The 26,073-nt window shown below is 39.1% G+C and overlaps 1 protein-coding gene across 2 annotated transcripts; it reads right to left on the reverse strand.

The window, feature by feature from the left end:
* Positions 1–172: 172 nt before the first annotated feature.
* ptdss2 (phosphatidylserine synthase 2) lies at positions 173–25,607 on the reverse strand. Of its 2 annotated transcripts, XM_088006502.1 has the most exons (13): positions 25,406–25,607; positions 24,512–24,927; positions 17,963–18,064; positions 14,950–15,032; positions 10,849–10,916; positions 9,682–9,816; positions 8,441–8,491; positions 7,136–7,249; positions 6,536–6,654; positions 6,165–6,279; positions 4,755–4,900; positions 4,491–4,676; positions 173–2,201 (listed from the first exon to the last, which is right to left on the reverse strand). In XM_088006502.1, exons 2-13 carry the CDS (start codon positions 24,730–24,732, stop codon positions 2,018–2,020), a joined length of 1,524 nt encoding a protein of 507 aa, XP_087862628.1. In that variant the 5' UTR covers positions 24,733–24,927; positions 25,406–25,607; the 3' UTR covers positions 173–2,017. The 2 variants fall into 2 exon arrangements, with proteins under 2 accessions (XP_087862628.1, XP_087862627.1); XM_088006501.1 differs by having other exon boundaries at positions 24,512–25,607.
* Between the last annotated feature and the right edge of the window lie 466 nt (positions 25,608–26,073).

The raw sequence follows: 26,073 nt of genomic DNA on the forward strand, positions 1-26,073 counted from the left end.
GCATTGACCAACACATGCAGCATGAATGCAACAGGCTTGTCGCCTTGGCAACCAAATGACAAGATGTACTTCTAATTTTAAAAAGTCAAAACTTTTTTCTTCCTCTTTTTGCAAAAAAAAAAACCCCAAAAAACTTCAATTATATTTAGAATATTAACCAGACACATTAAAGTTCAGTTTTTATTGATTTTATTAAAAAAAACTTTATAAAATTACATTGAGCAGCAGCATAATCCTGTTAATAATCCCCAACATGTTCACATTTACTCAAAGTACATTGAAACATGGCTGCACGGAGCTCAAACGACGACATCTAGCGCCCCCGTGTGGCAGAAAGAGATGCTAACCAACCCCGCAAACACCCACATGGAAAACAATCTTGTTTAGGTAATGCTTATTCAATTTCCTGTTCTGATTTTTTTATTTTCACTTTTCAAGTGTAATTTGGAGACTTTCATTTAATACGGTAAAATATTTAAATCAATTAAATGACAAAATACAATCTAGGGGGGGGAGGAACTTTCAAGGATGGGATGAAAAAATTAATTGTAACGCATCAGATAAATAGAATATATGTTGAGAAATAACTGCACAGAAATCAGTGTATTCATTAAAGACAAGAAATGTCATGTTTCTGTCTAGTGTTTGGCAAAAATGAAGTCAGTTTTTCTAAATTCTCCTGCTTTTGAATCAATTACTTACACAAACTACTACAAGTGTCTCGACGCACTAGGTCCCACAGCAGGAAGGACAGAAGCCGTGATTCACAGGCGCCGTCGACTTTTGTCAGCATCTTTGTCACAAAGGAGCACATTAAAAAAAAAAACAAAACACTAAGTTTTGGTAACAGTTTCTTTCCTTTTAGCTTTTTTGCAGAGCGATCACAAATGACATAAAGCAGTTTTAAAAAACAGTTTTTCTAAATGAACCCAGAGTCTACAGGTTTGGAACATACACGTCTTAAATAATCCCAGCTTTAGATTCCTAGCTTTGGTTTTCGGTTCTAATCCTGAAATATTTTCTCTTGACCCCAAACGGAGACGCTTAAAAAGGCTGAGAGTACTCTTACTGGACAACGAGGCGGCAAAGGAACCTTATTCAGGCAGAGAAAAATAAGCTTTTATCAAGTTTGTGAAATTTCAAAGATTTAGCTAATCTTGTCACAAAAAGACGGTGTTATTTTTGACAACTTGATTTTTGTTTTTTTATTTTTTTCCCCCTGCACCAACAACCTGATTTTCAACAATTTTAACGAAACTCCAGCACAAGCCAGAGATAAAAATCAACCACCCCACCGCACATCCCTCCTCCCCAAACGATTACATCACCAGGCAAATAATTAGAAGACAACATGAAGATTTTTCTTTAACTCAAAGTTAACATTTTCAGGAGGTTCTTACTTTGTAAACCCATTTGAAAGTCTCGTACATCCTGGAAACCGACCTAAAATCTTATTAATAACTATAATAATAAAAAGCCTACCTAAACAGCACATTAACATCGTCTTGTGTACTTGGGACCAGATTTAAACCGTCAAAAATGACTCGGACTTGCAGAACAAATTCCACTTTGTGATTGTTAAATGTATGAATAAATCCCAGATTCTCCGATTGCATAGCAGTGGCCGACAGGAAGTCGGCAACGTCTCTTACCTTCGCGACGGAAAACGGGAATATTTACAGAGGAGGGAATGTTGCTGATGCTCGCGGAGTTTCGTCTGCAGTAAAAATGGAAACTGATCGGATTCAAAGAGTGCATTCAGTCTGTCAGCCCTGAACATTCGAGACGGGAACAAAAACTTTTACAGAGCGTAGCTCCACGAATGTTTAAAAAAGAAAAAAAGAAGCAGAATGAGGTAACTTCTTGTAGTGTGACTGACTACACCTTTCAGCAACTAAACCATCCGTTACCATGGCAACCCCCCCCCACCCCTTTGAGTTGTTGCTGTAGGCACAAGAGTAAGTCCACCTGGTTGCCTCTACGCGCGTCTTTGCACAAACTTCCCCCTCAGTTCCTCTCAGGACTTCCTCTGTCGCAGCGAGTCGGAGCTGCCGTTCAGTTTGCTGCGGCCCGACGATGCCAAACCCGCCGCTCCCGCTGCTCCCGCCGCCCCCGGGCTGCCGTTCCCCAGCTGGCGGTCCCAGTCCACGGGTGCTTCCTGTTTGCGCCGGCGCGTCTCTTTGTAACGGAGCGTGATGTCACTGTGAAGTTGGGAAGGACAGGAAACGAGGAGTTAGCCCTGAGGATTGTCTTAGGAGTGAATTTCCTCGACAAGAAGAAACAATGTGGTGGAGAAAATGTAAAAGCCTGGAAAAAAAATACATTATTTCTGTCAGATTTTACAATTTGAAACAAGAAAATGGGACAAAAAAACAAATTTGATGCATTCCTGAAAAGTAAAAGGCATGCTTATATCTGGCTCTTGTAAACTTTAAGGACTTTTCAAGTTTACAAACTTTTTCAGCACCACACTTTGGAGATAAAAAAAAGAAAAAGATACAAAGGAACTAAAAAGAAAACGGTTTCACCATTATATGACAATTTATCATTATTATTAATTTCATCCACATTTAAGTGGTCCAAGAACAAAACAGTTAATAAAATATAAGCTTTTATTCCAGTTACATGAATCAATAACTCGTTGGGTCATGAGGAATAATAAATATTCATTACGTTGAAACAATCCAAGCAAATATGTAATGTGAGTAACTTTCTGTCTCACACTGGTTGCTGAGATGCAATATACAAAAAAAGTTACAAAATAATCTCTAAAAAATGTTTTCGGTAGGTTTTCTGGTTTTTAGCAATCAGAAATAATTCTGGCATTTCTATCCGACATAAACCAAGAAATGTTTGGTTTAACTTAAGACAGTGAGGGGAAAAATGTGTCTTTTTATTATATGTATGAAAAATATCTGGTAAATAATAGGCTTTTTTTTTTTAAATCAAACGTTGAATTTCACTTCTACAAATCGGTGCAGTTTGAACATAAAGCACTTTTTCCCCACAGAAATCAAACATTTTCCAGACCTTGAAAGCTCCATGTTCAAGGACATGAAGCTCCTGTACGGACAAGACCTGGCTGTTCAGTTGTTTAGTAGTGGAGTTTGTGAAGAATGTTGTAGATTTTGAACAAGTCGCTCTGCAAACACAGAAAAACTCCTGAAGACGCGACATGACTTGGTTTCCCCCCACTGTCTATTCAAAAAAAGGCCATAGACTCCTAAATCCATCTAAATAATGATCAATTCTATATTTATTATCTGCCAAGCAGCAATTACACCACTTAATGTAACCACTGCAGTGATGAATTGACTAAAGTTGTAATTTGAGAGCTTTATCTCTGAGAGGCTCCATGTGTTCAGCTCGACTTGCAGACAGAATAAAATTTATAGTGTCGAATTCAGATGTACTTTTTTCATCACGACTACAAATCACACACAATATGATGAAGTCTTAAGTTTGTGTCTCATCTAGCCCTGCCTACCTCTGCTCTGGGTTCTTATTTATGTGAAGGAAAAGTAGAACTAGACTCAGACTGTTATTAATAACAGCAAATGTAGGCTAGTTATTTTAGACGCTGTTGGGACGAGCAGCTTGTTTTAAATTAGGAAGGTGGAAGCAGACAATATAAATAGGTGAAACAGTTTTTGCCATGTTGGATTTAAGATGCTTTGCTGCAGACGGTTTCAGTGAGAATCCATTTGGCTGCAAGTCATTAAAGTTTATCCATTTTATTTTCATTAAAAAACAAAACAAACAAAAAAAGCACACACACACACACTTGAATAGGCCTAGACCAGGAGTCTGCAAAACTCTGGATATTCAATAATGGCTCCATTAAGTGGCAATTTGCACTTAATGATAAAGAAAATTTTTTGACATTTTAAATATATATATAAGAAAAAAAAAGTTCCCATTCACAGCTTTTATTGGATTTGATTTCTACAACAAAATGACACTAAACATTTTAGGTTTAGCCTCAACATTTTTCATATTAAATTTCCACATTTATACAGAATTCTTGGTTCTGTAGAAATGTTAAGGTAATAATAGTTCACTAAGGAACATTGGCAGTGTTTCTTTTACTGAGGACAGAAGGATGGATGGATGTATGGACGTGCATTTTATCTGAGTTTGAAGCGAAAGGACGTAAAGTTTTTCTGTTCTCCGTTTAGACTTTAAAACTATATAGATCAAGTTTCTCACTTTTCCAACACTCTCCAGGACCTTCGAAATAAAACTTTAGACTAAATAACTGCCACTTCAAGTTTCCTAGAATATTTTTAACAAAAAGTCAAAAATAATTTGCATAATTTTGATCTAGAAAATAAACTTAATCAGATGAGTCATTCCATGTTGACGCAGTTTTATTCCTCTTAACATTTCTGGAAGTGCTTTGAGCATTCTTAAATGTATTTTTGGATAAAATGTAAAAACATATTTTTCAAAGTACTGCGAGACGAGAACAAACTCGACTCTCTTCTTACCGGATGAAGAACCTCCACAGGGTCCAGATGAGGATGAGGAAGATGCCCAAGAACCAGCACTGCATGACGGAGAAGGGGATGGGCAGCATGAGGGTGAGGGGGTCGTACTTGACCACGATGAGGAACTCCGTCACCGTTATGGCCGACACCAGCCACGCCTGCTGGCCCAGCTTCTTGTGGAACTTCCTGTTGGGAGAAGTCACACGATGAGGGCAAACCGATGCGACCCGGACAAACGTCTGGAGGATGAACTCCGGTACTGACGGGTCGTCCATGAAGTCGTAGATCTCCCTCATGGCCACGCCGCCCACGTTGACGAAGAAGACGAGGCGCAGCAGCACCAGGTAGTGTTCAGGAGGCATCCAGAGCACAAACTTCAGGTAGAAGGTGTTCAGCTCCGCCAGCAGGAACTACGAGGAGGTTAAAAAAAAAAAAACATGTATGAATCCAGGAGCAAACAAGTGAGAGAAAACTTAAAACCAAAGGAAAAATTTGCATGGGATTGATTTAGATATCTTCTAAAGCACAGGGTGTGAAACTTTTACAGTCCAAAGAGTCATTTTTTTACTCTTAATGCCGCTAAAAATGGAAAAAAATCAAAAAAAAAAAAAAAGCTTCTTATTTTTGATGGGTAAAACAAGTCGTTTTTCAAGAGTTGACATCTTATTTCTATAGTTACATCTGAAAAGAAAATAAACACCAACACAAGATGTTTGAAAGCAGAAAGTGTTTGTCTTCTACAAAATGTTAATATTTCTAGAAAATGATCTAAAATTAAAGCATCTGGTTTCCAGCTAATGACACAAAAAACTGCATTTTCAGGCAGATATAAAACCTTAATGTTATTTTGTCCATATTTGAAAACACTGAGTTATAAAGAGCCAATGTCTGTGTTTCTATTGGTCATAAAATTGTGCAAATTGTAATTACAAAAATAAATTTGCTTAATGGAAACACAGCAATTTAGAAAAAACTGTTTTGCTAAAATGTTTTTGCTTTGGGATGAGGCACTTTTTCAGCTGCATTGAAATTAGTTCATTTCATTAAACTGCAATTGAAACTAGTTTTTGGCATCACAAGTCATGTGATCAACAACCAGATGTTGCTGCTGGCAGAAATGACAAAGATGAAGACAGGAAGTGGCAGGAGGATGAAGATGCAACATGTTTTTTAATCGAGTGAACAAACTTATTCACGTACGATTTTAATTGTGTTATTTAATGGAAACACTGCAACTGAAAAATTTTATTTTTTGACATTAGTGAAATATTAAAGTTCTGAACACATTTGTGATGGAGACGCAGCTCCAGAGTTACACAGCCCTGTTCTAAAGGTTCAGCTACTTTGCACAAATACTCGACCCTTAACCTTTTCACATTTGATCACACTACAACCGAAAGCTTCAGCGCTTTTTAACCAATCATGCGGCTCCAAGTGTGCGTAATCTAATCTCAGCATAATCACAGCTGCTCCGTAAGAGCCTCAAAAAGGAAAAAAAACACTTCAAGGGTAGGAACTTTGGTTTGACAAAATTTTTAAAAAAGAACTAAAGTATGAATAGTTCTGCAAAGTACTGTACACAAGCTGTTGTCGGAGCTTTGGAGTCGTTTTGCAATGTGGCATCTGCCCAAAATGACCCAAAGTCCTTTCAAATCGGCAGTGAGATCTCGTTACCATGAAGATAATCCCCAGCACGGCGAGCCAGCGCCGAAGGTCCGAAGCCGGCCTCCACTCGAACTTGGCCCAGCTGTACGGTGTGAACTGGAATGCTATGCGCTTTATCTTCCCCCTACGAGGAAAAGTGATGAGTAGATGGTTAGAAATGTGAATAAATACAAAAATACAACGGCTAAAAACAAGGATTTGATAAAATCCTGCCTTTTTTCACAGTTTTATATGAATCCGACTTTTTCTTTCGTCATTTCAGCTGCTTTATTAAAAAAAAGAAGCTCATACTAAAAGAAAGAACTACTTCTATTTCATATTGGACTTGTGTCAGATTGAACTGAATCTCTTCGGAGGAAGCAGTCGTTTTGAAGCCTTACTTGTACGTAGGAATGTTCCAGAGGCCCTGCCACTGGTACGGCTTCATGGACAGCCAGGCCAGCGTCTTCATGCCGCAGTAGATCCCCAAACCGTTGCACACCAACACATCCATGATCCACTGGGGGCGAGAGGATAGCTTTTGTTAAAAAGGTCAGTGAGGTCAAGCTGTAATCCACTCACACGTTGATGGATGACAACTTTTATTAGGACAAAGTGGGAAGCAAGAGACCAACATCCTGATGACTCCTCTGTTAGCGTCGCTAAATGAAAGGGAAAATTGTCCTTTCAGAATTGTTGTTTTATAGGAAAAACCTTCCCTCATGTATTATTCATGTTTTTTCAAGGTTTTACCGACTCATAATGGACTTTTTAAGACCATTATGAGTTCCAAACAAATGCCCTTTGTTTGGAATCCACCACATTTATTTTGAAAGACTGTAATTAAAGCTAAGCAGCAAAATGACAGAGACAAACAGGACTAAGATATTAAATTAGATAAAGAATAATCGTTATTTTACTGACATGTAGTCTTAATTAAAGCTCCAAGCGTCTTATCTCAAGTGTGTTGGGATAAAGAAGTAAGCAGTGGCTGTACGCACATGGTCCCACCAGCACTCTGAGAAGTTCGGTAGCTGATGCTCCAGGCTGTATTCCAGGAACTCGAACATCACACTGATGATCATACACATCCACCAATCCCGAATCATCAGCGTCTGACAGGAAACACAAGACAAAAGACCCGTTAAAGGTGAGGCTGATCAGAGCGATGGGGCGTCTTCATCTTCAAAATGTCAGGCTGGATCTTTACAGTAAGCAACTGCAAAGACGTTCTTCCATTAACACAACATATTTAAGATTCTGATGTCATATACTCACATGATTTTATAAAGGAGGAACAAACCCCCCTGCCCCCAAAGTATTTTTGGTCTAGTTTTTAGGGCAGGGGTGTCAAACTCATTTTCATTTTGGGCCAAATCCAGATCATGAACCTTCTTAAAGGGCCGGTTATGCCAGAATGTATCGATAAAACCTGTTCACAAACTGTTAAAATATTAATTACTTCTTAAAATTAAACATTATTGAACATCTTTTCAGTCCCTACAGGATTTTGAGATTCTTTTTGTGATTTTTTTTTGCAATAAAAATCAAAGTGTTTGTGGTACTAATTTGGAAATATTTGCACTTATTTATGATGGTAAATGTGACTTTCTATTACTCGCTGCACAGATCATGGACTACATCTGACATCCTTTAAGGCTGATGCAGCTGTTTAGAGCAAGTAAAGTTTTTTACAATTTGATAAAAATCTGCAATAAACTCCAAATTATTAGTGCAAAAAAATGGGCAGGAATTTGTGAATTTTTTTTGTGAATTTCCATGATAATCCTAAAAAAACTGGAGGGACTGATTGATATAATTTGGCAGTAAACAGATAAAAACTGCACCGATTTGATGAATAAGATAATACTTAAGCACATTTAGTGTTTAGTCTAGAATCTAGAGGGCCACATAAAGAGCTGTGGCGGCCCTGATTTGGCCCACGGGCCTCGAGTTTGACGCATGGCAAGTATCTTTGTACACTTGAAATAAAACAAAGCTAAGTTACAAGTAACTTTTCTGCAATAATTCCTTAATATTGTTTTTTCTTAATTTACTAGTTCAACTGGTAGATTATTTCACTTGTGGCAAAAGAAAAATGTAAGTGAAATAATCTGTCAAAGGAGGTAATTAATTTTTTTATAGGAATTATTGTCTTAAAACAAGAAAGTTACTTGTAAGTCAGTTTCATCTTATTTCAAGTGTGGCAAGATATTTGCACTAGAAACTAAATTAAAAATTATTGGCTGGATGTTGTGTTTTTGCAGTCTCTTAAGTTGATTGTTGGATAAACTGTCGGTGTTTACCTTTATATACCACCCCAGGAAGTGAGCTGGAACGAAGCCATCCATCTTATCCTGCAGAAACAAACAGGCTGATTTCCACCTTGTGCACAACCAGGATTAGAAGTCCGTGAATCTACAGCTGCTTTGGTAACAAATACAATCTTTGCACTTATTGATAACTTCTTAAAAAGCAAAAGAGACACATAGAGCAGCGCTGACAGACGAGTCAGGCGATATCCGTGTTTCCTTCAGCTTCTCCTCTGGGTCGTCATCTATCTGGGGGATCTGGAGCAGAAACTGCTGATGAACAAGCTTTGACCCGATGGGTGCCACACCGCTGAACAGCGACGTTGTGCACCGGGTTTATCTCCAAGAAAAATCAACCACGAGGCTGCCAAAGCTAGCTTATTTATAAAAACAGGAGAAAATGCAACGGCTAAGTGGATCATGAATGCTCAGTGCTACTTCCCGTTCTTCCATTTTGTCTTGTAATTAGCAGTTGTTGGATTTTTCTGCCCAATTCAAGCAGGCGGAAGCTGCATATGACGCTTCTCTTAAACATCTGATCCCAATTCGACATGTTGGAAGTTGTGGACTGACCCACTCGGAGGCTGCAATAAATAGAGAGGGTTCTGGGTCACTGCAACAGATGCTGAGAGCAATCCCAGAGGAAAAACAGTCCCGGTTCTTCTGGAGGTCCGGAAAAAACTCGGGCTTTTAGAGTCGGTCACATGAACGCAGTTGGAGGCGCCGTCTGTGATACGTTTTAATATTAGTCATGCTACAAGTGGCTGTTCGGACCTTTCAGTTGTTTTGTCCAGTTTTTCCTTTTTATTCTTGCAAAATTGTATTTTTTTCTCAATTTTATGTTTAGCTTTATTGTCAATCCTAAAAATAAAAATAAATAGTGGCTCTTTAAATATAACATATTTCATTCAATAGATATTTTGTCTAAAATTATAAGTCGTTCTTTTTTCAAAAGACGAGTTTTATTTGGCTGGCCTCAGAGTTAAAATCTCTTCTGGTTGTAAAAGCTTCAGACCCTTACCCCAGAAGCAGCCACATACTTCACATTGCCATCTCTCAGATCAAAACTGGTCTTAGAAAGGCCCAGTCAAAGTACAGCTCTAAATCCACTTGAGATTTTGTGCTTAGATTTGAAAATTACATCAAAGTTTAAGATTGGAAACATGACAAAAGCTTCCATAATTTTTTTAAAGGCATTCGAGCGTGAGATTGACTGAAACACCTCAGACTCTCACCCAGAGGTTGTGAAAAGGATCCGTGGCGTTGCCCGGGTCGTAGATGAGGCAGTTTCCTCCATAGTCGCGCTCAGGCAGAGCGACCCCTAGTTTAGGGTCGATGTACTTCATGAACTGTCGCCCATCGTGCACCGTCTGTTTCATGACATTGTAATAAAGAAAAACACCAAGGTTACTTGAAAAGAAGCTCTTTTGCACATCTATGGGGGACGGATCCTGCCAAAATTGTCAATATTTAAAAAAAAAAAAAATAAGAATGGCTTGGTAAAGTAATTATTATGCCAAATATTGTCAATTATTTAATATGTTTTATTTTTTTTAATCAGTCAACTTTTATCTGTCAGATTTTTTATGTACTTGACTGTTTATAAAAATGACCGTCACTTCTAGATTTATTTTTCTAGAAGTAAATCTAGAAGTAAAGTTTCGCTACATTGATGTTAACAAAACTATATCAATGTAGGATGAATAAGTGGCAGTAGATTTAAAAACGTCTTGAATACAGAATATGAGAAACAAAAAAAATGAGATTGGAAATAAAATGGAAAATTAAATAGTAATATTTAAAATGATAATGCAATAATCTGGAGAAGTTATCCTTTTTGGCACATTAATTACTTTACTAAGCTATATATATATATGTGTGTGTGTGTGTGTGTGTGTGTGTGTGTGTGTGTGTGTGTGTGTGTGTGTGTGTGTGTGTGTGTGTGTGTGTGTGTGTGTGTGTGTGTGTGTGTGTATGTATTCAAAATTTTGGCAGGATAAGTCTTCCATACAGAACACGGTAATCTTATTAGGGCATCAAACATACATAAAACTTTGATCAAGTTTTAGCTTTACTGGAGCTGCTGGCCAGCTGGCTGACATCTCTAAACTACAGATCAGGGTTGGCGTCTTGACATTTTAATTAAACTGGGAGACAGAAAAGAGGCTTCCAGTGACCACTATATAGAAACACCAGGAACTGAAGCAAAAATCAGTTAAAAAAAATAAATAAAAAAATCTGACATTTTGGCCGGTGTTTAGGATGTCTTAACGGCTTCCATCCAGAACATCGGTAAGCAGTCAGATTTAAAGGGAATGAAATCAAGTGTTTCAGTGGAGAAGTTCTGCTGCTTCACGGTCAGAAACAGCCTACAAAGAAGAGCCATTTGATTGGATACACACCTGAAAAAGGATGAAGATGAGGAAGAGTTCATAGGCGACACTAACGCAGAGCCAGAACCGCCAGTAAGCTGAAGAGAGAGAACAAACATGAGTCATTTAAAAATATTTAGTACCATGTTTGTAGATTCAGCTCATTAAAGTCATCAATGGTGCGTTCACACTGGCCCTGTTTGTGCCGCTTTGATCAAACTCCAAAAAGTCTGGAAAGCCCGGTTCGTTTGGCGAGGTGTGGACGATCAAACGAATCGTTCACACAGTGCAGTGTGAAAATGTAACAAATGCTGCAATATATAGATATTTATATATCACTTCTGCTACTTTTATGGAGCTGTTCAGACAAATCTAGGCATCACTAAGCAGCTGCTGTTGCAGCCTCAGTTCCATGGGGACAAAGAAAACCTTCAACCTGTTGGTTCTCTAGCATCAACCTGCGTGCGTCTGAACGAGTTTCCCCGGATGCAGATGACAGACTCGATGAGTCGATGGGTGATTCTGATCAAAGTTTTCTTCCCTGACAGTTTCCCTGAAGGTTCAAACCCAGATCCCAGAACCGGCACGGCAGCCTCATCAGCTCCTCCGGTGGCTAAACCTGCTTCCTGTGCGATTGGATGTCCGTTACCGGTTGTACATGCAAATAAACGGGGAGCCGCAGCACTCAGCGGGTTGTTGTTGAGGTTATTTTGTTGTGGGCGAAGTGTTTGAAGTGCTTTCACATCTGGACACGACGAGATCGCCAAGTCAGGTGTTGGGTTTCTTATATGCTGCTGTTTTGTGGAGCTACCATTACATTTGACTAGACTCGTTTTCCAGACTGTGCAGCCTTAAAAAAAAAAAAAAAAAAGAAAAAGTGGCATATAAGTGGTGCTTCCATAAAACCAGCTCCTAAAGTCGTCCGTCTACCTGGCAGACTGTTCACGCAGAAGTCGCACACAACTACTGACTCCAGAGGGACGTGAAGGCAGGAAGGTACAGAAAGAAAACAACAGGCTTCAGAGGACGGATGTAGCCGTTGTAAGTTGTTGCCAGGCGTGTTGTTAGGTTACGGTTGTTGCACGACTTCTTTGTGCTGCGCTGATGTTCAGGTGTGTGCAAGATCACGCCATGTTAAGCACACTCCCCGACCTGTTGAGCGAGTCCAGTCATTTCTGCTGCTAACCCTAATGCTGCATTTCTGTTGTTACTCTGTATGATTTGTTTTGCCAAGGAAAAAAAAAATTGAAGGATTTTCAGATTTGCAACCTGAAGCTCCTAATGGATCACGGTCTCAGGGAGTGGCACAGTGACTGAGCTTCTAGTAACGGCAACAGCTGAACAAATGCAAAGTAATCTTTCACCGAAATTCGATTTTCTGTGGCGTCTTAACGGATTTGCTTTTTTGTGTTCTGCATCCGACAGAATGCAGAACAAGAGACGTCTGGACGTGTTGGGGAAAAAAATCCTAATCCTGTTTTTAATGCGGTATATTTTACAGTCTCAATTTTGAATGAATGACGTCAGAAAAAATAAGGAAACACTGAATATCAAATATCAGTTTTTGACCCGTTTTGTCGAAAGCATTGACCTGCCGACAAATTTTAGCCGATTCCAAATTCTCTGCCAGGGCTGGAAAAAAATAACTTAAGAATAATTATCTTTCTTGCAGTGAGCAAGTGAGCTACATAGAAAGCAGAGGTGACGTCACAGCTGCTGTAAAACAGGTTTTACCATTATAAACAAAAGTCTTTGGCATATTATAACAGATTAGCACTGATAGGCGCTCTAAAAGAGTAGTTTGTTTCCTGTAGAGCTCACTCCGACTCCCAAGAGTCAAACGTTTTCAAATTCAGGATGAAAACTCAAAATGATAAAAGAAAGCAACTTGAATGATTTGGAGACATTATGTCATTATGTTGTAAAGAAAATAATCATTCCTTGACTTTTACATCTTCACACTTCACTGACACTGAAAGTAGCTTGTATTTAGGCTTTGCCATCAAGTAAAGTAACACTTTACTTGACGGCATGTGCATAAAACTGACATGACATTGTCATGAACATGACATAACACCTGTTATGAACATGAAGAAGTCTTTATGAATGTTTGACTGCTGTCATGAAGTGTCATTTGGTAAATGATGACACTTATGCAAACTTGACCATTTTTTAAATGGACTTTTAATACAAGTTCTAGTGCAAACTTTGCATTAAGTGTCATTTACTGAATGACACTTCATGACAGCAGTCAAACATTCATAAACTCCTTCGTATTTATGGAAGGAGTTTAGCTGTCTTGTTCATTTATGACAGCGTCATGTCAGTTTTATGCACACCCCGTCAAACAGTGTTACCAACTTCAGTAACAACGTCCAAACTGAAGAGTGGTGTTGCTACAGTAACAGTGTTTCAATGTGTTGAGTTTACCATTTAGAAAAAAATTAAAGTCTAAATAATTGATTTCTTTCCTCCAAGCCAAACATTTTCAGATCGAGGTTGTCGTCTGATGTCTTGGACCATCTCAGATGTTGAGCTCTGAGTAGTGAACCAAATTAGGCTTTCTGGATTTCTAGTAATATTCAGTTTCCATCTTCACTATGAATGCTTTTCATTCACCAGGCCTCGGTTATGAAAACACCATCAGACACCTGCTATAGAAGCTGTGAAGGAAAACGGGCAAAGAAAAAAAATAAAATGTGTCATTTTCCCTGAGAGGAGCTGAGCTCATTCACAGGATGGCACGGAGCTCAATACGGATCCGGATGAAATGGTCCAGAAACCAGCAGGTTTTGACTCAATAATTGTAAGAACAACAAAAATAAAAGAGTAAACAACTAACAAATGATTCATTTCTAAAAAAGATTTGAAGTACAAGTCATCTCATCACCAACATTTTGACTAAAATGTCAAACAAAGATATTTTAGCCATTTCTAATGAATACTCTGCCTTTCCAAGAACATACATTTGTAATTAAACAAAGTTACAGAGAGCTGGCAGCTAATTTTGTTTGCAGCCACTAAAAGGTTTGTTTTGAAGGGAGGAGCTTATTTATCAGGCCAATTCCTTTGACCAATCAGAGCAAAGGAGGTTGTGTGGCGCGGGGCAGCCGGCCTTGACCTGTCGCAACACAATGAAGGTCAGCGTAACTTAATGACATGATGTCAGTGTCAACAGAAGAGGTTTGGATACTTTAACAGCACAAGAGTCTGAAGAAGAACTACGGTAGAAAAATAGAGACATGCTAATAGTTTTCACAGTAATCTGATAAATATGGTTGTGTGTTTGGATTAGTTTATTGTTAGTGTTTTAATGAAGAAATATTTTATTTCAAAGTCATTAATATGAAATAAATGTCTTCATGTTGGGCTAAAGAACTTTTCCCAAATATAAAACCTGAATTTTTCCTACCAGATCTGATTTTAATTTATTTTTTTCCTCGCTTTCCTCTTTAAAAAAATAAATTACAATGACAAAGTATTTTCAAAAGAAGGTTAGTCTTTCAGTCTTCTCTTTATTACAAAATAAAACTATTTTACCAGAAAAGAAACTAAAAATTACAAGAAAGAATTTGTTTTAATGAGAAAGAAAAAGCTTGGATAAAGTTATCAGGATCTGATGCGAGCAGAGCTCAGTTTGCACAATTTGAAAGATCTGCTACTGATAATTTGATGCTGATGTGTTAACAGATAAAATATTTCCATTAAATATTAGCAAGACTTGTACCAAAGTATAACTTCAACATTCCTCTTTTTATTTTAGTATTTTTTGTGTTGACATCTCAGAAAATTTATACTTTATTCTCCTAATAGCAAGACTGTATTCTTGTTATTACTTTAGTATCTTAATTAAAAATATTAATAGGTAGGCCCCGATATTCTGTCATATAGATGATCTGATCATTCAATATCCAAATAAATAGAAGCTGTAAAACAGTCTTGTCAAACAAAATGGTGGGATATGTCCATACTGACATCAACCTGAACTACAGGAGTACATTGGTGAAAAACGATTAAAAAAATAATTAAATACTGGGTTTCCAAAAAAACCCAGTATTACATCTTTAAAAACCAAAAATTTGATCTTTTTTTGAACAAACAGAACTGATTTGATCAAATTGTTGGTCCTACCTGGATGGGGTCGGGTGAAGGGTCCATCTTTGGCCTGTGTTACCCCAAAACAGAGGAAGACCAGGATGCTGGCCACAATGCCCCTGCAACGATCAGAAAGATAGAAGGCATCCCTTTGGTTTATTTTAATTCATATATAATGAAAAAAAAACTTAAAGGGGTTCCAATTCTTTTTCTCTTTCCCATTTGAACAGACTGAGTTTAGATCTAATGACTGGAATCGACCAGGAACCCGAAGCTAAGACTATTTACAGGGTTTATGCAGCTTCACCAATTCAAATTTAAGACCTGCTGAAGATAAAAAGGCAGAGCTGTAGAAAAGAAACAAAGGGGATAAAAACTGACATTTCTGGAGAATTTCTGTGGCTTTGTCATAAAATTTGTGCTTCTTGAATGTGAATGATATATTGCTCTCTAGCTAGCAAGGAAGTTAGCTAGAGAGCAATATGCTAGCTGTCTTGTTCATTCGCTTGCTAGCTAGCAAGTAAGCAAACACACCAGCTAGCTAGTATTAGCTAATAGTAGTATTAGTAGTACTACTAGTATTAGCTCATACTAGCAGTACAAGCTAATACTATTAGCCAGTACCAGCTAGCCAGTTTTAGCAGCTAGTACCCTCAAAAAAGCAGTGAGTGAAGATGTCTGTGCACAACTCAAACTTTTGCCTGACAAAAACATCCTGCGAGAAAAAAACCTGCATAGTATGAGATAAATTGTGCTGCTATGACAAAATTAACATTTTGTTATTTTCCTAAAATAACAGCCCAAGTCATTTTTTTGTCAAAAGCGATTTTTTGTTGTTGCAAAAATCACTTTAGGCAAAAAATGACTTAAGCTGTTATTTTCAGAAGGTGACGATATTTAAGGCCAACTTACATTTTCTTTAATGAATTTAAGACATTCTAAGGCCTTAACTTTAGATTAATGAACTCAAGACTTTTTAAGGATGCACAGAATCAGAGCCATGTTATGTCAGGTGATGGTACCAGTCTGAACTTAAAGCGTAGGTAGGGATAAGTAGCCAGACGTCGGCTAAAATTAAAACCAGTGCTGCTTTGCCAGCGAGTCTAGTCACATGAGTGTGACTGACTGTGCGAGTGTGTGTGGGAGGAGAATTAAGCGTGTGAGTTTGAGAGAGGAGTGCTGCATGTAAACGTTAAAGGCGGGTGCAAACTAGTTAGAGGCAGAAAAAGCAATGTCCTATAGAGTGAGAGTGTGTGTACATATGAGAGTGGCTCGTCTTTATCCCGACGAGCCGGACTCTGCTGATGGCAGCAAATCCCGTTAAGAGCCTTCCTACAATCTCTCACAAACGCATCAACAAACAAAACGCATCACCGGCTGCAGCTTGAGCCCAACTTCCTGGGAATCTTTCTATCAGACTCGTTAAACACACAAGCATGCTCTTACAGAAGCAAACAAAGCTAAAAATAACAATAAAAACAAACATACAAGAAGCTACGGCCCCCTCTGAAATCTAAAACAAACACAGAGCAGAACTAGATGTGATTTCAGTCTGCCTTTTGGGTCCGAACTGTTGGAAAAGGTTTCAGACAGCTTACACGTTCAGCCTCTTATCCACCTGGTAATACTGTCACAGGAAGGCCTAATGCAATTTAACAGGTAACAAACAGACCAAGAACAGAAGAGGGACTATAAATGCTGCTGCTGTCCAAGTCTGAGGAGGTGCAGGCTGTTTTTTTTTTTTTTTTTGCCACCGGTTTTCCAAGACAAACGTCACTAAATTTTAGTAGTTCTGGCACAAACGGAGGAAAGTGAACCACATGGGAGCCGCTTGGCATTCCTCCCAGTTTCTGAGGTTTCACAGTTCTATAAAACCCACAGATGCTTGTCTTGAGTTACATTTGAGGTTTAAGTTCACAACATAATGATTTAGTCACCTGCAGGCGGCAGATTTAACATAAAATAACATAAGATACCTCTACGATGTGACTAGTATAAAGAACATCAAATTTACCATTAATTTGTTGTATCTATAGTGAATTTCTGGCTACCTGAAACATGCTTCAGACAATTCAATTTAATATCTCACTTTTTGTTTCAACTAGTCATAATTCTGAATAAAGACCCCATAATTCAAAACATCTAAAATGTGTTTTTAGATATTAGATGCATAGATTCGACGAATTAAATCACGGATATCTTGAAAGCAAATAATGATGAGGCAAAATTAGAGTTCCACATTTCTCTAAATTAGATTTGATCAGTCAGAAGTCCTTTAAAGATATCTCCAAATAAAGTAGAGATGCAAATAGCATTCTGAAACTTCAATAAAACAATGAAAACTTTTTTAATAAAGATCTTTACATGTTGCAGCATTTTCTGACAGTTTGGTGTGGGACTCTAAAAATTCTGCAGGCAGCTGTAAGGACACCTAAGTGCCAGAAAAAGGGGGGCTTAAGCTCAAATGTACTTTTAACTAGTCATAATTACGTTTATGTTGTCTTGTAATTACGGATGCAATCCGGTGACATCAGATGTGACATCTGGGAAAGAATTTTGACTCATCAAATTAAAATCTTGAATTATTATTCTGACTGGTCAGAATGTGAATGCGGGTGTTGCAAATTACCATTTGGGGTGGTCAGAGTGTAGTTGACTCTAGTCAAAACTCATTTTTAAATATCTACGGATAGTCAGACGAAAGTGCTTTTATGTTAAAACAGCCTGCCATAAGTCACCAGTTATAACACTTTTCCTCTTTGTGGTTCTCACTTTGCCATTTTCAAAGCTGCATCTCTGAGGCATCTTTACGGTTGCGCCATCAGCCAGACTAATTAAAAACACACTCGCAGAAAATTACTCAAAGACAAACTGGATGGAAACAAATGGAGTGGGTTAATAGTTTTCCTCCTCTGATGAAGTGCTTCCAGCCACATGGCGGGAAGCATAATCCAATCAAGCAGCTCCAGCCGTTTAGTGGAAAATTTCCTGCCCTTCTCTCAGGGGTCAGGCGAAGAGGGGGAGGACGTAACGGTGGTGGCGCGCTGACCTTTTAGTGTTGTAGGCCGTGTCGTGAGGCGTCTCTTCCAGCAGCGTGACGTAGACCAGGGCGCAGGTCAGAATGAACAGCACCGTCAGGGTGTGGGCTCGCCTGCAGGGGCAGAGAGAAAGAGAGGCGGCAAAAATAAGATTAGTGCCATTTATAGACGAAAACCCGTTTTGATGCTTGAATCCTGGAGGGATGGCGGCCATGTCTGCACAAGGTGCTGCCAGCAGAGATCTTATAAAAGTCGGCCGAGGGGAACGATTCAGAGAAAAGTCCAGAGCGAAAGCTGCAGAACTTCATTTCTGAGGAGTGTTTTGCGAGAACATTTAGAGCTATTTTGATCATATTATAACAGCCAGTATCATGTCATTTTATGACAAACTAACCGTATTTGGTAACACTTTATTTGAAGGGGTGTGCATAAGACTGACATGACACCGTCATAAACATGACATAACACCTGTCATGAACATAAATTAGTCTTTATGCATGTTTATGACAGTTGTCATGAAGTGTCGTTCGGTAAATGACACTTTTAATGCAAAGTTGCTCTAAAAGTTGCATTAAAAGTCCATTAAAAGTGCCAACTTTGCATTATCATAATTTGCAAAATCATGCAAAGTTGGCATTTTTAATGGACTTCCAAGGCAACTTTTAGAGCAACTTTGCATTAAAAGTGTCATTATTTACCAAATGACACTTCATGACAACAGTAATAAACATTCATAAAGACTTCTTTATGTTCATTACAGGTGTTATGTCATGTTTATGTCAGTCTTATGCACACCCCTTCAAATAAAGTGTTACCCAGTAGTTTGATGCATAAGTGACGATACATTTCCTCAGTCTTTTCCATTCTCAGTTGGTGGAAATGCACTCCAAGTCGAGACCTAAACATGTAGACCATCTGTGGCAGGACTTAATACTTCAAGACCAACTTTGAAACGCAAAACAGGCAAAAGAAATTGTTGCCTGCATGTACGAAGAGAGAACAGAGACCCCAGAAGAAGTACAGAGGTAGCAAACCATGGTTCAACAAAGTGTTGACTACAATATACACACCAAATATGCATCATTCTTACTTGAATTTTACAATTATGAGCTGCTTTGTGTTGCTCTAACAAAAAATGTTCACGTTTTCAAGGCAGAGATTTCTGTCTGGAAACTAATAAATTAAGTTACCTACAAATAAGCTACAGATGGTTAAACTCCTTATCTAGGTTGTTGCACAAACATTGTTTCTATGATGTGGACCATCGACTTTCCTCATGAACCCACAACCAATGACCAAACTTTGGCCTTTATCATGCCATAGTGGTGTCACTCTGATATCTGTGCATTGTTACTATCTATAGATAGATTTACTGCGAGGGCAAAGTTTTATTTGACCACTTATTGATAATAACAGGGTTGATTGCCTCTAAAGTAAGAAATGAAGTAGCGTTCCAACTGGAGCGATGAGCTGAATGCTGGGTACAGAGAGAGTCGGGTTTAAATTAAACTTTTCAGCTTCACTTTCTGCTTTTTTCTTTTTAATATATGCAACTGAAAAACTAACTTCAAACATGTGTTGCATAAAGAATTTATTTTTCTTCTTAAGGCACAGAACCAAGTGGTAATGTGAAACTCATTAAATTTTTAATTGACACTTTTTTAATTTAATTTATCAGGGCAGAAATCAAATTTGAAAAAAAAAGAAGAAAAAAAAGGTCAATTTCACATTTTGACCTGGAGATGCATGAACTGTAATATTGGAGATTTAATGGTGATTTTTAGAGCTAAGAAGAACCATACAGAATTATATTACTGTCAAAACTAAAAATCAAATTTACAAGACAAAAAATAAAAGCTGTGCTCTTATCATCTGAACTAAATATTAACGTTGAAACATTAAAATACTAGCAAATCACAAAAATTTAAAGTTTAATTTAACGAACGGCAATCAGCACTGACATCGGTATCGGTCGATATTAAAATATCAGTATGATAAATAAAACTGGGCCGATAGACAAACTGATATTCATTTCTTTTTTGCTGACATGTTTTCTGCGTGGAGGATTGTGGCAGAGAGGTCATTTTTCTCCAAAGTGTGTAAAGGGTAGAGAAATATATATGGAAAATAATACCTGTGAGTATTGATTGTCGGCCGTAGCAACAATATCTGTATCGGATATTGGTACAAATTTTCAAATCTGCGCAGTCTGTTTCAATAATCTGAGCTAAAAAAGAAGTGAATGAAGCAATAAATACATACAGATAGACAAAGCTCCTCTAACAGACCAGCAGATTATTAGGACAGGTTTTACTTTCTGCAAGGTGAAGTCTAACGGCTGCATTTCATGCTGCAATCACAGCTTCCACCAGTCAACCTGAAGAACAAGAGCTGCTCTCCAAGTCCTCGAAGTGAGTCATGGCGGCTTCAGAGTTTTCTCCTGGTTCCACCTCCTTATCCAACCTGTTCGGCAGGAGGAAGAGGGGAGGGCCCTTGTTTGCCTCCAGGCTGACAACCACACAGCAACAATGGAGGAGAACAAATATCGGTTCTGTGTAACTCAGAGTCTGAGATTAGAAAGGAGCCCGTCGGTAAACCGGAGACACAACCAGCAGTTTTAAATAGGTAGAAAAGTTACAGAAACAGAAACATTTACTGCAAATCAGACTGACGTCCATTCTAATCCTCTTATTTTTCCCCCTCCTTCTTAAAATAAAACCACTTTCCAGTGGTTTTATTTTAAGACCACTGCCCCTACAAGGCAGACTGCCCCTACCTTTCATCTCCTCACCAACTCGAGACGGGTTTCCTCGTCCTCAAACTGTTTTGGGACATATCTCCACAACCCTTGGTAAACTAAAGTCAGATCTGCTTGTTTGCAAAAATAAACAAATAAGAAGCAGCAGCTCTTTTAACCGCTTTCTGCATTTCCAGGCTGACCTGTGATCCGGATAATCACTAAATCCTTCACTCTTATCACTGGCCAGCTGTCACCAATTTTCCACACATGTCTGAGGTGGAGATTACCAGCAGCGTTGCTTCCAAAGACGCATCGAATCAATGAACGACTCGCTGCGCATGTCATGTGGGAAGGATTTTACAGTTTTATTTTGACTAAAAGTGGCTCGTCAAACCTCTGTTTTACTGACATTTCATGTGACAGATTCACATAAAAGGCCGTCTTACTCTAAAGGGAAGCCAAAATTAAACACTTGGTTTTCAAAGTTCAGCCTCATCCATCTTTCGCCAGATCCTGAACCGTTTATTTCATTTAGGGCCATCTGAGTACGTGGGAGTTGAATACCAATGCAAAGCACGGTTTTAAGATTTTCATTTGTAACTTTTCTGAAATTTGTCGTTGCAGCGTGATAAAATGTGGCGAAAAGTCTGGAAAAGAGATCAAAAACACTGAGATGAAACAAAACGTGAAAATAAACATAATAATCAGACATGTTGTAGTTTAACTGCATTAGTTTTTACATTCAAGCGGATTTACTAGTTAGCTGATGCTCAATAGATGCATCTACTGGTGCTGGTCATAAAATTAGAATATTGTGATAAATTCATTATTTTCCATAATGTCATGATAAAAATTAAATTGTCATATTTTAGATTCATTGCACACCAACTGAAATATTTCAGGTCTTTTATTGTTTTAATTTTGATGATTTTGGCAAACAGCTCATGAAAACCCAAAATCCCTGTCTCAAAAAATTAGAATATTATGAAAAGGTTCTCTGAACGAGCAATAAAAATAATCATCTGAATCAACAAAGTAACTCTAAACACCTGAAAAAGATTCCTGAGGCCTTTAAAAACTCCCAGCCTGGTTCGTTACTCAAAACCGCAGTCATGGGTCAGACTGCTGACCTGACTGCTGTCCAGAAGGCCATCACTGACATCCTCAAGCAAGAGGGTGAGAAACAGAAAGAAATTTCTGAACGAATCGGCTGTTTGCAGAGTGTTATATCAAGGCACCTCAGTGGGAAGTCAGTAGGAAGGAAAAAGTGTGGCAGAAAACGCTGCACAACGAGAAGAGGTGACCGGACCTTGAGGAAGATTGTGGAGAAGGGCCGATTCCAGACCTTGGGGGAAGCAGTGGACTGAGTCTGGAGTAGAAACATCCAGAGCCACTGTGCACAGGCGTGTGCAGGAAATGGGCTACAGGTGCCGCATTCCCCAGGTCAAAGGTCACGCCACTTTTGAACCAGAAACAGCGGCAGAAGCGCCTGACCTGGGCTACAGAGAAGCAGCACTTTGGACCACTGTTGTTCAGTGGTCCAAAGTACTTTTTTCGGATGAAAGCAAACTTTGCATGTCATTCGGAAATCAAAGTGCCAGACTCTGGAGGAAGACTGGGGAGAAGGAAATGCCAAAATGCCAGAAGTCCAGTGTCAAGTACCCACAGTCAGTGATGGTCTGGGTGCCATGTCAGCTGCTGGTGTTGGTCCACTGGGTTTTATCAAGGGCAGGATCAATGCAGCAGCTATCAGAAGATTTTGGAGCACTTCATGCTTCCATCTGCTGAAAAGTTTTATGGAGATGAAAATTTAATTTGGTCTGGAATCGGCCCCTCTCCACAATCTTCCTCAGGGTCCGGTCACCTCTTCTCGTTGTGCAGCATTTTCTGCCACACTTTTTCCTTCCTACTGACTTCCCACTGAGGTGCCTTGATATAACACTCTGCAAACAGCCGATTCGTTCAGAAATTTCTTTCTGTTTCTCACCCTCTTGCTTGAGGATGTCAGTGATGGCCTTCTGGACAGCAGTCAGGTCAGCAGTCTGACCCATGATTGCGGTTTTGAGTAACGAACCAGGCTGGGAGTTTTTAAAGGCCTCAGGAATCTTTTTCAGGTGTTTAGAGTTACTTTGTTGATTCAGATGATTATTTTTATTGCTCGTTCAGAGAACCTTTTCATAATATTCTAATTTTTTGAGACAGGGATTTTGGGTTTTCATGAGCTGTTTGCCAAAATCATCAAAATTAAAACAATAAAAGACCTGAAATATTTCAGTTGGTGTGCAATGAATCTAAAATATATGACAATTTAATTTTTATCATGACATTATGGAAAATAATGAACTTTATCACAATATTCTAATTTTATGACCAGCACCTGTAGATGCTCAATAAAATTAACCAGCAAAGATTTGCACTCAGTCTGGAAGACACTTGTTTTTATGAGGGAAGAGGCTGAATTTATACAAAATATGGCTGCAGCTGACAATTATTGTAATCGATTATTCTGACAATTAATCAGATTTATTTATTTATTTTTTTAAAATGGCACATTCTGAAGAGTTTTCATTTATATACTTAAACAGGGTATCTGCAGGTTGTAGCCAGTCAAATTTAAGACTTTTTCAGCCCTTTTTTTATGCTAGCTGGGACAAAATGTATGACCAAAAAAAAAAAGAAAAAGAAAGAAAACCCTTTAAATATAGGAAATGATTGTGGGATCCTGCTGGATCTTATGGGCAAAAACAATCGTCCAGCCAACTAGTGATGCATTTTCCTTTAAAGAAAAAAATAAAAGCTAGCTAGGAAGAGTATATTAGCAGCACGTTAGCAACCACTGAGTCATAACTTTTTAAGGTTGCCCAGGCACCCTGTTAGGTTTATTTTGTACACATAAAGTAAAATGTAAATAAACATAATTCAGTTCCTTTTTTGATAAGTCAACAAACATTTTATTGGCTAAAATACAAAAACAGAATTCCTTTAGTGTATGCATCTGCAGCTGGAAAAAAAAAACTTCTAACATTAACATGTGAAAAGCTCAGCCTTTTTTCTTTTTTGCTTCACTTATTATCAGTACAGTGTAAGGCTAATCTGGTAGATTTTTTTTAATTAATAAAAGGTGATTTTTTGTTCCACAGAATTTGAATTAGGGTAGAACATATTTACAGATAAAGAAGGCTGTTTCTTCAATGCAAAATAAACGTTTATACAGGTTTGACTTAGTCCACCTCTGACTGTGTTGTTCTTTTAACAAATGGCCTGTTTTGCATATTCTCCACTTAATTAATCTATTACTAAATTATCTGGGAATTATTTCAATAACGATTAATCACAGTAAATCCGATTACTTGTTTCAGCCCAAGTTGAGTCAAACACTAAATAAGCTGAAATGCTGACGCAACAAGAAAAATGTGACTTGCCTCTGCCACCAAAGACACTAAACCATCACACTGAAGAGCCAAGACAGCTAGGAAAAACTGCTGCAGGGAGGGAATGACACATTCCCAGACCCGCTCCCGACCTACACAGAACACCACCTGCAGCACAGGACCTCAGGTTTATTTGTCTGTAAGAAGTCTGCCATCTTCATCTTGTGTTGAGGAAGCAGCAGGGTGTGATATTATAGTAGGTGAGCTTGGACGGAAAATTTGAGTCTGTGTGAGGAAACCCACTAATTCAGCTCTAGCTGTGCTGGAATAAACGGAGGTCACTTGGGGCTGACTTTCAGACAACCTTGATGCATTAGAAAACAAAACTCGCGGTTCTCCCTCCTCCCCTGTGGGTAGGTGGTCGTGACACCCTCAGGTCCCCCACTCACCAGAAAAAGGTGTTGGTCCCGTCGTCGTACACCTCGCACTCTGCGATCCTCCGGTGGAGGCTCTCCTTGGACGTCTGCTTCAGCACCTTGGCTTTGGCTGCGGGGCTCGGCTCCGGGAAGCCCACATCAAACGAGCCGTTGTTGACCTGCTCAGCGGCGGATGCGGCGCTGGCGCACTTGCCGGCGGACACGCCGCTTCTCTTCGACTCGGACTTGGTCATGGCTGATTGGGTGACTGCTTTCACCCTTTTGAAAGCCGCCCGCTGTGCTTTCAAAGAAACGAAAAGCAGGACGGAGGAGGGGGGGGGTAAGGAAAAAGTAGAGCAGTAGCGATCCGGCTCGGTTTGGCTTATCCCTGAGATCTGCTCCTGGTCTGTGTGGTCCGCGTCAGCCCCACCCAGGTGGTTGCCAGCATCCTGAGGTGGCCGGAGAAAAATCGACGTAACTTGAGGGAGGGGGGGAAAAAATTACCAGAAAATCACGTCCCGTTCGGTTGTACGTAGCGGCGAACCTGTCAAACAGGCAGACAGTCACACCGACGCCGCCTACTTATATCAAACTATTTAAATGTCATCTGTTCCTGGACTGTCAGCAATGACGACTTCCTCCAAAACACGCTGGGAGGATTTTAAACTGAAGGATAGAAGCTAATAAACAAATCAAAGCTCTGCTTTAGTGTCACACAGATTGGTTAGCTATTGGTAGCTATTTTTAAATGTTTGACCTTGTCTAGGAGGCTAGTCAACTAAAAGGTTTGTTATTAATTAACCAGCCAGTATAAACAGACTTCTTTAAGACAGCGTTTCGCATTTTATGTCTCTTTTTTTTAAAGGAGTCAGGACATTTATTAGCTAGCCTCTCGTGTGCGTTTGAAATGTAGCTACCATTACTCACCAGCTGGGTTAATATGTGTGCTTACGGGCTGTTAAACGGGTAAGCTAAGAAGCTGCTACCGCTCGATACATTATAGCAAATGTAGAAAACAGCTTTGCTGCTAATGAAAAAAGTTGTTTAAAGACTGATTGTACCCACACAGACCGACAGAACCACTGCTGAGCCGCTTAAGCATTGACAATCAACTGCATGCTCCGCACACAATCACATGCTCTGAAACACAAAGGCGTTTCCGGTAATTGCTCTTCAAAGTAAAAGCCCCTGCATCTCCGGTTACAAGCTATACGTCGGTGCGGGCGCCATATTGTGAGAGGTAGTTTCGCGCGGTAAGAGTAATGTTATTCCAGTATGCTGTTTTGACATCTGATGTAATTTGAATAAAGCAGGGGTGTCCAAAGTCGGTCCTCGAGGGCCGGCATCCTGCATGTTTTAGTTTTCTCCCTAGTGGTAGTATCAACCTCTTTCAGCGAGTCAATGTTCTCCTTAGGCCTCTAAGACCCATCATTTGATGCAGGTGTGCTAAACCAGGGAGAGAACTAAAACATGCAGGATGCCGGCCCTCGAGGACCTACTTTGGACACCCCTGGAATAAAGTGATGTGCAAATTCTGATATTTTGAATGTAAAATAACAACAATGAATAGAAGTACATAAGGTCATTACACAAAA

This window comes from Poecilia mexicana, unplaced genomic scaffold, assembly GCF_051168715.1.
Source record: "Poecilia mexicana isolate PSO_F unplaced genomic scaffold, ASM5116871v1 scaffold_6, whole genome shotgun sequence".
NCBI lineage: Eukaryota > Metazoa > Chordata > Actinopteri > Cyprinodontiformes > Poeciliidae > Poecilia > Poecilia mexicana.

Coding starts and splice junctions, on each gene's coding strand:
- ptdss2 (XM_088006502.1), bottom strand. CDS start 24,732: ATGACCAAGTCCGAGTCGAAGAGAAGCGGCGTGTCCGCCGGCAAGTGC. Junction 15,033..17,962: donor ACGGCCTACAACACTAAAAG/GTCAGCGCGCCA, acceptor TGATCGTTGCAG/GGGCATTGTGGCCAGCATCC. Junction 2,202..4,490: donor CTGTGGAGGTTCTTCATCCG/GTAAGAAGAGAG, acceptor CCAACTTCACAG/TGACATCACGCTCCGTTACA.